General features: G+C 48.1%; 2 protein-coding genes across 2 annotated transcripts; both read left to right on the top strand.

Annotated features, from left to right (window-relative positions):
* The first annotated feature begins 1,416 nt into the window (after positions 1–1,416).
* On the top strand, positions 1,417–3,735 carry RPL35A (ribosomal protein L35a). Its single transcript, XM_085325076.1, has 3 exons — positions 1,417–1,595; positions 2,667–2,811; positions 3,677–3,735. The coding sequence occupies exons 1-3, from the start codon at positions 1,423–1,425 to the stop codon at positions 3,698–3,700; spliced, it is 342 nt and encodes a 113-aa protein (XP_085181202.1). The 5' UTR covers positions 1,417–1,422; the 3' UTR covers positions 3,701–3,735.
* Positions 3,736–5,601: 1,866 nt separating this feature from the next.
* On the top strand, positions 5,602–7,072 carry CUNH2orf72 (chromosome unknown C2orf72 homolog). The gene is made up of 2 exons (XM_085325062.1): positions 5,602–6,322; positions 6,816–7,072. Exons 1-2 carry the CDS (start codon positions 5,746–5,748, stop codon positions 6,905–6,907), a joined length of 669 nt encoding a protein of 222 aa, XP_085181188.1. The 5' UTR covers positions 5,602–5,745; the 3' UTR covers positions 6,908–7,072.
* Positions 7,073–14,951: the final 7,879 nt, after the last annotated feature.

Below are 14,951 nucleotides of genomic sequence, written 5' to 3'. Positions count from 1 at the left end.
GCGGCTGAGGGGGGCCGAGGCGCTCGGACCGTCCCGTTGGTGGCGGGGGGGGGGGGGGGGGGGGGGGGGGGGCGTTGGCCGCCTTGTCCCTGTCGCCGGCCGTGGTGCGGGCGGCCCGGGCCCGGCAAGGAGGGGAGCGAGGCGACTGCTGCCCGCCCGGCAGAAAGGGGCCGCCGGGTGAGCCGCCGGCCCGCGGAGCTCATGGCTGATGTGTCGTTTCCAGGCCTGCTGGACGGGGGCTTCAGGAGGGCGCCATGAGCGGGAGGTGAGTGACCTACCCCGAGGTGGGTTTCGGCTCGGTGTAACAGCCGCGCTTCTCACAGGTGCTCTTGTGAATTGAGCATTTCCGAGTGCTTGTCGTCAAAGAGCGATCCGTTTTCCCGTGGCTACTCCTGTTTTTTTCAGGACAAGTTCTCTGTTCAGCATTGTGCTGTACTTGYTCTGTTAAATGACTGTAGTTGTGTATCCGTGTTTGAAAACCAACGCCTTAAACTGATTGCAATTGTTCATATGAGGTGCTAGGCTTTCCAGTGCCTGGCTTTTGATGCTGGATGTTAATGCAGTTTTAGTTACCACGGTGTTTAAGAACCTCCAGTGTACAGCTCAGGTTTTCTGATACTGTTTTGTTAAGTAAGGATGAGGTACTGTGACACCGATATGTTTCTTTTTATGAATGTATAGAGCTGCTGCTGCATATGGTGGAGGGATTGAAACTGAATTACAATGTTTTATTTTAATATGTTGGAGTATATCTTAATCTGCATGTGGGAGATAAGGCTGGATAACTCAGTTTGACATTGTTATATTATGGGCCAGTTGCTGGATGCAGTAGAGACTAGTCATATTTTCTATGTGATACAGAATCAGCTTTGTTGAAGTGTTCAAGACAAGTGGKTTTTTTCATGAAAAATTGTTGAGGCAGTAGTATGATGTAGCTTGTCAAATGGATGTGGATGGAGTTGTAGGGCTGAGTTTCTGGCTGCCTGAGAGACACTTATTAATTCCTTCGAGGTTGCAAAGTTGAGTCATGATGGGACAGCAGTTAATATCTTCTTCTATAACAGTTACTACTGTCAGGTTTGCGTAGTGTATTGCACAGTAATATTTACCCATCTCAGAAACACTGTTTGCAAACATTTGAAAATACAACACCTACTAATGTTGAAGGGATTTGATCTTAGTATGAAGCCTGTAGTACAAGGAGAAGTTTATGACAAATAAAGTTATAAAGTTCTTAAATGCTTCAGGCTCCAGACACCTAGCTTTATTTCCATTGACTAGCTGTCAGGATTTATAGGAATCTTATAAAAATGAAACTTTTTTTCTCAACTAAATTTYATCTAATGTAGAAATAGTTTCTTCTGAAACAGTACATCATTTGTTTTTTATCTCTGATAACCTGGAGTGATTTATAATTTGTCAATGTTTTCAATGTTTTTTAGGTTGTGGTCYAAGGCTATTTTTGCTGGCTACAAACGTGGCCTCCGAAACCAGAGGGAGCACACTGCCCTTCTGAAAATTGAGGGGGTTTATGCCCGACAGGAGACAGAGTTTTACTTGGGCAAAAGATGTGCCTATGTGTACAAAGCTAAAAAGTAAGTAATTCTTAATTGTGCTGAGTTGGCAAACTCCTATACCAGCTTTTACAAACGCCAGGATGTGAGCAGTGGTTTCTTGCTGTGGCAAAAATAAGCTGAGCTGAACTTGCCTGGAGACTGTCCATGGAGTATGTTGTAGTGTACTTTCCTTGATTGGTCTCAGTTTAAAAGTTTTGGAGTTATTTTTGCTTTAAGTGACCTATGTGTCACTAATTTGGATCATATATGAAGTAGCTTTRCTGTTACAAGCAGTATATTAACAAGTGGGATAAGAACAAATTTTGCTTCTGAGGCTGGCGAAGCTGAAGGCAAGTTGATAATGCAGGAAATTGGAGTTAGTTGAACTGATGACAATCACTGTGACATTTGAATTATTTAAATGACAGAAGAACATTACATGAAGCCTAGAGTGCAGCCTGAAGGAGTTTGAATCCTGAGCTGCTTTTGTATGTCTGTGTCAGAGCACTGTCACTTTTGCTGTACTGGTGTTGGTGGAGGCCTTAAAGTAGTTGCTTATGCCCTTCTACTTAATATGTGCGAGCTAGACACTGGAGTTCAGAGTTGCCTTGAATAAAATTGGTCAAGCTGTTTGCATGTCCAGCTTCATTTTCAAGGTGGCTTATGCCTTTTTTTTTTTTAAAGCAATTTTTGCAGTCTATACCAGTGTCTTAGGCCTCATGTGTCTGAAGAAGTCTTAGGAATAAGATGTTACATTTTTCTTGTAGTAAAAATCYGCAATTTTTTGATTTGGTTATCCTAACATCTAGTTATCTTCCTTTCTCTTTTTTTTTTTCCCATTTCTTTAAGGTTATGTCTCATTAGTAGCCCTCCAGTAGAGCTGCTGATAAATTACTAGCCACAGTCTCTCTGCGTTTGGAGGGCATAGTGAAAATTCCAAGCATAACAGTTTCCAAGGGTAGATGAAAGTGGAAGCTAGTCCAGTTAAAACTGACTGGAATAAAATTATGGAAATGCCTTAAAGAGGCTGCATTGTCTGCCCCATCACTGGTCAGTCTTGCACAGTTGTGACTTAATTACTCAGAAGTTCTCTTTTCCATGCTTTCTTAGCAATACCGTAACCCCCGGTGGTAAGCCCAACAGGACACGAGTGATTTGGGGAAAGGTAACCCGCGCTCATGGGAACAGTGGCATGGTTCGTGCCAAGTTCCGTTCCAACCTTCCTGCCAAGGCCATTGGACACAGAATCCGAGTGGTAAGTTGATTTATTTTAGCTGCAAGATATTTATTAATAGTTTTTGGGGTGCATTTTAATTCCACAGAGTATAAGGGAGAGCTTGGAATATATATGTGACACTGTTGCTACTGTACGTTCAGTATGGCCCTGTGATAAGTGCTCCTTTTGAACTAGAGGAGGTTTCTTGTGTAGCCCTGGCTGCTTGTGTTGAAGGGAGCTTCGTATACTACTGAAGTTGACTGCACAGGCTTTTTATGTTCCTAAACTCTACCTCAGCTCCCTTCAGAAGCTATTTTGATTTCTCTTCCCTAAATCTTGTATGTGCACTTTTTGTATGCTTCCTGTCCTCCATTCCTCCTATTGACAGGGAAGCTATGACATCATTTTTTTTCCTTTTCTCTCCTAAATATTTTTGCTGAGGGCTCTGTGGTCTTGTGCCAGAAGAACCTATTCTACCATTAGTATTTTAGTCACAAGGCTTCAATGAAACTCCCTTCTGGGCCATCACCCAGACTTTGTGCAATATCTTCACAGTGATATTGTCAAAAATAGTCTCAAAAAGATGTGATCCTTTCCATCTTTCTCCTGTGCCTTCCAAAAAGCATGGTAGGAGCAGCGTAGTTAAATTGTGAAAGTAGGCCTGTGAGTATCGCTTTCTCTCAGTGAGCAGAAGGGCTGACTGCAGTGGGGGGAGTCTAACAGGAAAGTGGTACTTCAGGTCGTTGCTGTGCCTTTTTCATTCTTGCACCTYATCTGTGTAAATTTAAGGGCTGGCTTTTGTGGGAGTTGGAGATCCATGATTATAGAATGCAACTGCAAGACTTGTGTTTAAAACAGTACAGTAATGAGATTTCTAACATGATTTTGTTTGTTTTTTTTACAGATGCTGTATCCATCTAGGATCTAAATTTTTATTGGAAATAAAATGCAGAATCTGTTTCATTTTTGTACACTTGTGTTTTTATCCCCTCTTAAGTGTTTGAAGGACTTTTTTTTCTTTTTTTGGTAGCATATCAAAATCTTCAGCGCAGTGATGTAGTAGTGAGTCTGAACTAGGTGTTAAAATGAAGTGTGATCTATCCTTGGCAGGGTATTCATGGAGCAGACTATATCCTAAAGACAAAAAACTAGYAGCCTTTACTGTGACCTGTCTACCTCTCATCATGGAATCAGAATGATTTACAAAGCTGAACAATAAATGTTTGCAAGTCTGTAAACTACACACAAGCTTTATATAGAACATGAGAAAAATTTCCTTGCCTACCTAGTAGAGGGAAACYTCTTAACGTTTTGTATCTCTTGTATTAGACGAAGACTGCTATTGAGACGAAACTGATAAATGTTTATRTAGAGATTTAAATCCTAGCAGATGTAAATCCTTCTAGGTCTCATCTAAAACTAGTTGTTTTAGTAGGATCACAAAGAATGAGACTGCAGATATCCTGGGCAGTATGCATGGTATTAACATCTGCTCTATGTAACCTAGTTACATACCTGTTTTAGGTTTTTATCCCGTACAACTCCATAGTGCATGAGTATTACACTGACTGGTTTCCTGGCCTGCCTTACCACAAAACTTAGTGGGAAAGGGTGGGTGGGAATATCTTTACACATAAGACTATTATTTTCATGAGTCCTTTAATGCTTGTTGAACAAGGAGGTGACAAAAATGGACTGAARATTCTTAAAATGCAAGTCTTAGAGAGTTCGAGTACATTCCTCAAATGCCAGGTAATTTTAAGGGATGTTTGAGACGGCTGCAGGTTGACACGGTTACTGATGTCATAGTCTTGCCCTCTTCCCAAAATGACCCATCAATACACTAGGTGGGCGGGTGATGTGCCTTGTATGATGCAATTTCAGTGCCATTAGGAAAACGGCCCTGGTCACTGAGGCAGGTGAGTTGCCACAGCCAAGTGGCTAAGAATTTGGCCTTAGCCAGTCCCCCTCGGGTTGCATGTATCTCTCTGTTCCTGTGAGCCAGAGCTTCCTGCTGCCTACCAGCCCTGCTGTGTGCCTGTGGCAGGGAGCCCCTCTGGGCTGGGGGTTCTGCTCGTCTCCTGTGTTCTACAGGTGACCCCTTACAGTGGGCTGGTGTTTAGTCAATAATCCTCTTCCATCTGAAGGAGGTAAAGCAGCTTTGTGCATTCGGATAATATTACTAGGTAATCRAAGGGTTTTTTTTTGTTAATTGCAATTCAAACACCAGTTCGTTGAACCTGACTGCATGTGCATGGTATGTTAATTGTTTTACTGGACTTAGTAATACTGTCAATACTGCTTTCTGCAACAACAAGGTAGCACTTGCAATGGAAAGCTGCAGCTTATACATGGGTGAAAAGAAACTTTATACAGTGTGCAACTTGCAGAATGCTGAGTTAGGTCAGCCAGAGCTTTATTTTTCTGTGAATAGCAACAACCTGCACAAATAGAACTTGGAGAGATAAGGTGGAATGCATGTCAAATTTCCAGCATTAGGCTATACTAGAAAAACAAAGAGGAAGCTTTGTACTAGGTGAATCTAACTATAACAGCATGTGATTAAGATGCTGGTCCCTGCTGTGTATTTGGGTTCTGCTGATGAGAAGGGAATGAGTGTTCTTGAGGTTGAGACAGGATGCCTACAGGTATATAGTAGATCTCTTCTTTTTCTTCCCCTATCCTCTCTTTTGCTCTACAGGATTACTAAGGCACAAAGCCTGTTCTTGGGACGTCAAACATCAAATAGCGTGCAGCTAAACTTTGGGGACYGCTTTGTATCAAAACTCAGCTATTTCCTATTATGTTCATTTAGCCTCCCCTAAACTAGTGTGTTTACTTGTACATGATAGCTACTCAAAAAAGCAGGCTTGGCCTGTGCATGTGCCTTTGCTACAGCTCCCAAGGAGGTACCCCACTCATTCCTTTCCCCAGCAGTGCTTGTAGAAACTACGTGTTGTGTGGGAGGAAGTTATGGCATCAGAGTTGCCAGGGGAGCCCACTGCATGCTCTCTTGTGGAGCCAACCCACTGGGAGCTCCTCAACCTGCTGGACACAGTCGGGCAGCGGAATGGTCGGCTGCTGGTGATGGAGATGGACGATGCCCACGAGAGATCTCCTTTGGTGCTGATGGATTTTGCTCAGGATCTGTTTGGTGCGGTTGACCTCAAGGCTAAACTCCAGCAGAAAGAGGTGACTGAGGAGGAACAGGAGCCACAGCCACAGCCACAGCTGGCTTTCATGCTGTGGCAAGCCACCACTCTGAAGCAGCTCATGCAGTGGGATCACCTGGATGAAACTCTCTGGAACTTAAGGAGCCTCTTCCCCAGCATGCCGGCTGTGCTGGTGCTGGTGATGATCCAGCCGGACCCACAGAAGCAACCAGAACAGACAGCAGAAGCGCTGAGGAGGATGCAGTGTCTGTTGGATGGGGCTTTCCAGGAGCTCGTGGTAGAGGCAGCAGTTTACAGCCCGGGCCAGCCTGACGGTATCCTGGAGGTCGAGAGAGCTGCGTGCAGAGCACTGAGAGAAGTCTTAAAAGGCCGTGAAGGTATCCTGGGGACAGAGGCAAGGGACAAGGGAGACAGGCTTTTTGGAAACAAAATCCCAGATGCTTAAGCTCAGGCAAGGAAGGGTTTGAGGGGCAGCGTAGACAAAATTAATACTTGGTGACTGGGTTGAGGTGCAGGAGGGGAAGGAAGCTGAATTTAGGCCTTGCTGGCAGTGTGAGCTAGATACGAGAATGAGAGCTTGAGGTGCTGGGTTGGGGGTTGAAAACGAGAGTTGGAGGCAACTTTTTGTCCCAGGTTGGAATGTAGTGGCTCTTGCTCCTTGCTGTAAAACACATGGGCTGTTCAGTATGAGAACTGCAGCTTTGACTCCACTGCTGGGGCTCTCTGTGATTACATTAATGGTTGTGGAGTCCCACTGATTCTGTGCTCTTCATCAGGGAGGCGTGTGAAGTTTTAAGGGGTGAACTGTAGGCCAGAGCTATCACTGGTGTGATGCACACTGTCTTCTACCATGTGCATTTCCTCCCCTAGAAATCACCTCCCAGGATCCAGTTACCATTTGGCTCAGCCTGACTACATGCGACACAAGATACCAAAGACAATTTGAGGATGGGCTCTCTTAGGCAGCAAGATCCAGCAGGTGGGGTTTAGTTCTGTTCACCTAGACATGCCTTTGCAGAAATATTTCCCTGATACTGCCTTGGTTATTTGCCCAGTCCCTCTGCACAGAAGGAATTTGGTGCACCCCAGTGCATTCAAACAGATCTGCCCGGGAGATCCTCTATGTACATGACTGTTTCTGAACTTGGAGGAACAGATACCTCCAATGCCCCCTCTTCCCTGCTTTCAAAACTATACTGAGCTGTGAGAACAGGATGGGAGAGGCACATAACTGGGCTTAAATACTTTGAGAATGATGCTGCAGAAAACCCAAGGAAGGGCAGACAGACCCTAAGCAACTCCGCACACATTCAGTCTGCGGTGGAGGGCAGCCCCGTGCTTTGGGATGCTGCAGCAAGGCAGGATCCTGAGAACGTCTCAGCAGCCTGCTGCCAGAAGGGGACACTGCTCCCACAGCGTAATGCTGWCCTTGCTCCAAAGCTCAGATTTCTCTGCTGCATCGTTTGGACAATCTACCGCAGGAAACTTCTGTCAAAACTCACTGCAACCTCTTTGAGTTTCCACTTTGCATGAAATGAGATATTCCAGCAAGGAATATTCTCTATAATCCTGCTGAGCTGGTTCAGCTGTGAACAGGGAGGGAGACAGAGCGGGGCCAGCTGCCTCTGGATTTTAGACTGTCTCAAAACCGTGATAGTAAAAGACACTGTAAGGTAAGATCTAAGACGACGTCTTTCCAACAGAGAGCCTGGACTCAGGGGTCCCTGGTATATAGTTCCCATCAGCACAGAGCTGTAGTTCGCTGGGGTTGTTTGCAGTCACAGGATGGTGGAAGAGCAAAGTTTGCTGCCTGGTCTCTCTTATTGGCCAGGACACTACAAACAAGATAAAGGCCCCTTTCCTGTTGTGTTGCTTTTTGCCTTTAGTGTGTTGATCGTTCCCAGGCTACTGCCTCCACTCTGGGATAGTTGAAGGGTCAAGGACATGCTCTCTAAGCTCGTTCTGCTTCCTTGGTCCATGGGATTCTCCTTCCCATCAACCCCACTGGAAAGGTTTGGGGATGGTTGTGTGCATGGCATGCCCTACAACTCAAGAGTTCATGGGCAGCCTCTCTGGGTGTGCCTGGTAGCTCAGTGAGGGGTGTTTGGCCATGCAAGATCTTGCTGTGATTAATGCTGTGTTGTTGTGCTTGCTGCCTGAGCAGCCTGTGAATGTCCCTTCAATACACTGGGTTTTCACCCAAACTTGCTGTATCTTCACCCAAACACCACTGAAATCTGTAGATCAGGATCTGAGAGATGTCTAACGGAGATATCAATGTAGCAGTTGCAGAAGGAAGGACTGAGTGGCATGGGCTGAATGTGCAGCATGCATGGGACTGAGAATCAGCTGGGGCGAGGGACAGACTGTCCTGATACGTACCTGGGTGCAGACTGATTTTGCTAAGCCCTTCTATAACAGGAAATAAAGCAGCATCCTCTCAGAACTAGAGATACTGCAAGTAAAATAGTACTTTGATATTCAGTCCTCCTCACTCCTGGGGAAAAAAAAGACAAAAAAATCAACATTTAGTCAACTGTGCATTTAAGGGGATTTTGCAGGGAATTGACCTTACCTACAAGTTGGTTCAAGTTGACGTACAGCAGATTAAATTATCGGGGATGGGCTACTTTGGATGGGAGGCAGTGTGGGAGCAGTGGGTAGTTTTTGTGTGTCTAACAACGTCCCATTTAATAGCTCAATTCATTTCCCTTCAGTTATTTCTAGGCATGACAAGGGCCATGATTAGTTGTACATTTTTGCATTTGGAGCTTATGTGCATTTCTTCTCTAATTTGTTTTTCACAGGTCCTGTATCCATGTTAAGATCTTAACTATCTCCAAAAGAGACATTAAAACCTGTTTATTCCCCATTTGCCTATCTGCGTGTATACATATAAAACCTTTAAAGTACCAAACGACAATTACCATAACGCTCCTGCAGAAATGACAACTGTGGGCAATATAATAGGGAAGCAGTGAGATTTGAAGGTGGTATGGGGTCTCTGAACCAACATTACTCTGGCAAAGAATCCTTCGGGTTACTATACAAATATGAGTYCTTTCCATATCCTTGAGGATACTGTGACTTTACTAAGCAAAATAACCCCACTGTAGGTGTTTGCTTGACTCTGGCACTTGGAACCCTCTTGGATGAGGTGTTGGTTCTCAGTAAAAGCCTGATTTAAAGGAAGGGGAGAAAAATGACCTTGTACAGTTGTATGAGTGTAATTACAACACACTTGACTTGTTTTCTCTCTTGTGAAAGAGATTTTCCAAAAGTAATCAGATATCTTGAGATATCCCTGCCTTTAGAGAAGACGCTTATCGTTTCGTACCAAGCTATGCAGAAACAGTCTCCCTTGAGACAAGATGTTTTCTGTATCCTGTGGATAGTTCAGGCCGCATGTCAGTGCAGAAARTTTTGCTTCAAAAGACTCCTGATCTGGACATCCTTAAAGCATGTAACCTTGCTGAAATCTCGTGTTTCTATTGTTTCCTGTAACATCAGAAACAATGGTGCAGTTAACGGTGCAAATTCAGATGCAGCCCATGTGGCACTCTCAAGTTTCTCCTGTGCCAGCATGTTCATGCTGTGTGCAGCCACAGCCGCATGGGGTGATGAGTCTGCACTGCAAAGTGCTTCTGATGGAAGGAGGAGGTTTGAAGCGCGTGGCTGAAATCCTGGCCAGGACCTGACCTGCACACAGTCATTGTGCAGAGGCAAACACCATAGCCAGCACTGAGAGCATGGGGATGACGCAGCTGCAGAGTTTCATCTAGCCATCGGGGTGAGGAGTTTGATGACCCAGGTGACTGAGGAGAAGAGGCACAATGCAGTGGGTGCTCTCAAGCTGTGGCCCCAGATGGGATCTGGGGTAACTTTTGAGGGATTCTCAAAGGGTAAGAAACAGGCTGGACTGCTGGTGTTGAAGGCACAGCCTGAGCGGCTCCTTCCTCAGCAGCAGGAAGCTCTGTGCCTTGTGTCCCTGCTGAGCTTGATGTGGGTCAGCTGAATATCTGGCCCTTGGGTTCTTGGTCCCCAGCCAAGCTGGAGTCCTGTGAGCAGATGGCTGTGTCCCGAAGTGAAGACCTTAATCAGATATAGGATATATTTGAAGGCTGGTAGCCATGAGTCCCAGGTCCTGCAACTTGTTGTCAAATCAAAGGTGAGGGTCCAGCTGAGGACCTGGCAGGGCTTAACCATCAGGCCTGCGTTGCTCTTGGTTTTTGAGGGAAATATCAGAAGTTGAAGGTGCAGCTATAAATGATGAGAGTATTGATGTACAAGCTTCTACCAGCCTCCTTTCAGTTGGCACCACTGGATTTCAGGGACTGCCCAAGCTGGGAGCACAGGGACAGTGCCATCACTGGCCAATTCTTCCTTGTCAGTGCAGGGCCCAAGGATCACTCATCACTGAGCAAAAAAAMCAGGGTTTTGTCACCAACCAAGGAAATGGGTGATGAGTTGGAATCACTCACTAGCTGGTGGCAAAGCGAGGCTGGGAAATCATTGGGTCAGAAACCTGCTTGGAATAAAAGTTAGTAGAAAGGAGGTGGTGTAGTTGTCTGGGGTCACACTGGTTTGTTTGAACGCACATAATCACRTGCTAAGATGTAGCTGGTAAAAGGCCAAAAGAGACAACGTAGTCCTCAAGTCTGATTTCAGATTTATTGCCAGCCAATTAGTGAACATCTTCCCAAAGGAGCAGCAGAGTGGAGCAGTCTGGGAGGCAGACTCCACTGCTCTCCGAGTGGACAGTGGCAGCATCCCCCCTCCTGCATGATCTGCACTCCTCCGGTGCCCAGGGCTCTCTGCACATGGCCCTGTGCCTGGTGCCCATCCACCTCTGCAGAGATCCCTTCCTACTCTGTGCCATCCACAAAGGGATGGTGCCTCAAGGGAACCCATGGCCTCGTAGAGGTGCCCTGGGCATTCCTTGCTGGTGTGAGGAGCAGGAGACAGCAGGAGACTGGAGAACATAGGCCAGGAAAGGTCTGGGGTCTCCACCAGGAACCCAGGGTGGATACAGAGCACCTGAGCCTTAGGGCAGCTGGGGACTTCCCAGGTTTATTTGTTTTCGGGGTGTAACCCGCTGTGGGCAGGTCCTGAGTGGATTACGCAGAGGTGTGATGACCTGGGTGGACCCAGGCCAGGGCTGAGCTGGTGCAGACTGCGAGGGGACCGACRGGCGCCCTGGAGCGGGGCTGCCTCAGCAGGCCCTGGCGGCGGCTGGGCTTGGGGAGCAGGGAGCTGGGACATAACAAAATGATGATCTAGTCTGGATGTAGTTGTGACTGAAGCTGTCACAGGACAGACCCCAGTCTGGTTTGATCCACTTCAAGCTTCAGTGGGTGAAAAATCAGGCAGGGGTCTGGGGGCTAAAAAGGTTGAACAGGGTTTTGGGGAAGGTTGGTGGAGGAGATGGGAGGAGCGGTGGGGGAATGAACAGGGGACAGAGACAAGAAAGGGGTCAGTGGAACCGTGTAGGTCCAGGGATAAGAGAGGGCTGAGGTGTTTTCTTCACTTGCAATTGCATCTCTGCGTCCTCTGCAGCCCTCTGTCCCCCCACCCTCCACCCAGGAGGTCTCCACGAACCTCGAGCTCAGCCAGTGCCCGTCCCCACGCTCCTGCTAGCACTGCACAGCTACAACAGCTGCTCCCCGGCACCTCTTAATGGCGACGTGTTTTTCGGCAGCAGTAAGGGATGCAGGTTTGGGGAGCGGGCCTGCAGAAGAGCACTCGCGCAGAGGTTCGGTACGGCTCTGCTTGCCAGCAGCCAGCTCCCCCCGCTAGCTGGCCTGAGGCTTTTCCCCGTGCCCCCGCGAGCACCAGGGCTGCTGAAGGGGAGTTTGAGGAGCTGGACTGGGACGCAGACGCAGGGGCTCAGAGCYTGCTGCAGCCCCCCAACTCTGTCTTTCTTGCTTAGCCTCCGTGTGCCCCAGGTCCTATCACAAAACCTGGCGTGAGAATCCTTTCTCCTGCCCTGTCTCTCTGCTCTTGTTAGATGAGAGGCTCATCCTAGCAAATGCTTCTCCTCAGCAATCTAATCAAATGGGTCTTTAGTCTTCAAGGTGCTGCTAATGTATTATGAATTTATTTGAGCATCCTTTCTTTCCCCGTGGAAGTCCAGAATGAACAGACATTGGGTTTGCTCTGAACAGGCACAGGCATGTGTAAGAGATGTGATCACCCACCTTTAGGGTAATTTTTTTTATAAATGTGGCTGTCAGATTGTTGTTTGATGGCAAAGGGAGGAGTGTTCAGGCCTTGTAAATACGCCTGTGTGTTTGCTCGGATGCCTGCCAGAGCTCTGAAACCACTTTGGTGACTACAAATACTGCTGAGCCGATGACTGGTTTTAGCTGTTTGAGCTGTATCTCTAACACAGGGGAAGATAAAGCTGTATTTGCTATTAGGTCTTACCCCTGTTAATGAGTAAAGAAACGTAAACAGGGTTGTCTGGGTATTGTGGGTTACACTCACCTTTCCAACCAGCGTCAACCGGCAGCGGAACATACGCACCCAAAATTAACTATAGAATTGCAGTGGAGCTGCAAATTGCCATCAAAGAACAGTTTCATCCATTCCCAAATGCTAGTTTTTAAATGCAGTCATGATGGCAGTTTAAACCGTGGAGCTGCTGAGGAGAAACCGCCAGTGATGCYTGTCCTGAGCTGAGTTAGGAAGAGCATTTTATTTTTTCTGTGCGTTCTCTTCTTCTGCAGTAATCATCTTTATAAACTTTGTWGTCTCTTACTTGAAAGCCCATTTCCCAAAGCACCTTGGAGTTTATATGCAAGTCATTGGCATGGTGCCAGCTGAAAAGAGAGACCTGCGGTGCAAATGGCCTTTGCATRGCCAGTAGGTTGTGACTGTCACTGTCACGCCACAGGCTGCTCTGGCAAGGCCAGCTATTCCGCTGGCTCACATGGAATTTGAATGCGCTGTGGATCTTGTTTTGCCTCTTYGCAGGGAACATCCTGCTTCCTTAGAGGCAGCTTTAACAAATCTGGGCTTCCCCTGGTCAGACCGGTCAAAGGAAAGTCTTTCTTTGGTTTGTTCCCTGCAGGGAAGAGCCTCTTCTGGTGCTGGCTCTCAGCAYAGAGCTCTTCCTGGAGACCTTCCGCTCTCCACTGGCTTCTGGACAAAACTCGGTGAGATCCATGTCCCAAATTCTGTGCCAGAGGGGAAGTACRATGAGAGAAACACCAGGGCTGTGGGCTCCTGGGGTCCTGCTAGCACAGGGGGGAGACCCTGGCACCCACTCCTGCCCCTCCTGCTGCTCTTGGCTCTGCTGATGGTGACAACTGCACCCGGGGCTAATCTCCAAGCAAAAACCAAGGGGGCTTAAAAGGGATTCTAAACAGATGAGAAGAAATCCTTATAAATGCTTAATCTAGCAATCGCAAAGGCCAGACCTGGCTGTTGGAGTGTTCCTGACTTCATAGCGYGGGCACATTGACAGCTGCTTTCAGGGTTGCCTTGCTGGCGTGGGAGCACGGGCTCTTGCGACAGTAGACCCTGATCTTTGGAAGAGGAGCCTAACCTTCCTGCGTTATCTTCCCCGGTTTTGGTTATCTGTGCTTGTCAATGAGTAAGTTACTTTTACTAGGCGCCAGGGCAGAAAGTCCCTCTGCAAGCTGTGGGCAAGGCAGTGTGGCCCCAGCAGTGACGGCGTGGGGCAATGTTTGCTCACTCTGTCATACCCGGGGCACACTTTTGCCTGGCTTAAAATTAGTGGCACGCAGCAACCTTCGCAAGCTCCCCCAGCTCCGTCATGCCTGGGGACCAGCGCGTGGCCGCTGGGCCTGGCTCCCAGCACGTCCCTTGCCTGCAGGGCAGCCGTCTCCTGGCCGGCCCTGTGGGTGACCGAGGGGACGGGCAGGGAGCGGGCCAGCCGGCTCAGTGCCTTCGCCACACACGTGTGCTCTGACGCACCCGCTGGAAATCACTGATCGAAGRCGTCTGGGCAGGTGCTGGGATTTCAGCCCTGCTTTCATCCAAAGCGCTCTAGAGCCTCATCCGTCTGTCCCGCAGAAATGATCCAGCTCCGGACAGCCTCAGAGAGAGACCGGCAGATGTGATTCCTGCTGCTGGCACCTTTGAGTCATTTATACCACCCCAGGCTCTCACAAAAAGAYGTTACCTGTTTGGGGTGAGGGAAGTTTGGGGCCTATATCTGATTAAGGCTCACAGGGCATGAGTCTATTTCCTCCTCTGACTGTCTTGTAGTTTTTCCCGTAACTTGATTCCTGCCTGTACTGGCAGTTCCCAACAGAAAAACCCATGTACAATTCTCTTTAAGCAGCACGGGAAAAGTTGCAGAATCTGTTTTCACACTTCCTCTTGGACTGAGACTCTCCCTAACCTCTCACCTCAACGTCACCCATGCAGCCAGAGCAAATACATGCCCAAGTGGTCCCCAGCTATAAATTGATGCAGACTGCGTCGGGCTTTCATGGCCATATAGGCTCTTTTCCTCTTGCAAACCAGCACGATGTGCTCATGCATGGCCCCTGCACCAGCACCGCCTCTTGGCGAGGAGCCCTGCAGGCTGTTGGTGCTCTTTAGCGGGTAGGTGGATATAAGGAATAGGGAAAGCATTTGTCACACGTGCTTTGGATCGGGGCTTCCTAGTTCATCCGATGTGCGTGCTGCACGGTGCAAGTGCCAGGCCAGGCTCCCCGTCCATCGCTCTCTTGCGGCTTTCATTTGCTGTCGGCAGGCAGGGCCTGCTCGGGGGATATGGGCATGTCTCCGGGCTCGGGCTGTGTAATSTGTGCCAGCACCGGAGCCCTGATTATAGCTCTGCACTTTCACCCGCAGACAGTTCGCGCTTCCCTGGGACAGGCGCGTGTCACTGCCGAGCGCAGCTGCCTCTCGGGATCGTGCTTTGCCCCTGGGGCGGACAGACGGATGGACGGGGTGTTTGCAGAGGGGAGGCCGTGGGGCTGCGGGCGGAGGGGCGCAGCGGCGGGGCGGCGCTGCACCTCGGTCCTGCAG

The sequence above is a fragment of the Rhea americana genome, unplaced genomic scaffold, assembly GCF_003343005.1.
Source record: "Rhea americana isolate MKP2758 unplaced genomic scaffold, rheAme1 scaffold_96, whole genome shotgun sequence".
NCBI lineage: Eukaryota > Metazoa > Chordata > Aves > Rheiformes > Rheidae > Rhea > Rhea americana.
The sequence above is the reverse complement of the archived record's forward strand: the minus strand, read 5'-3'. Positions and strand labels throughout refer to the sequence as shown.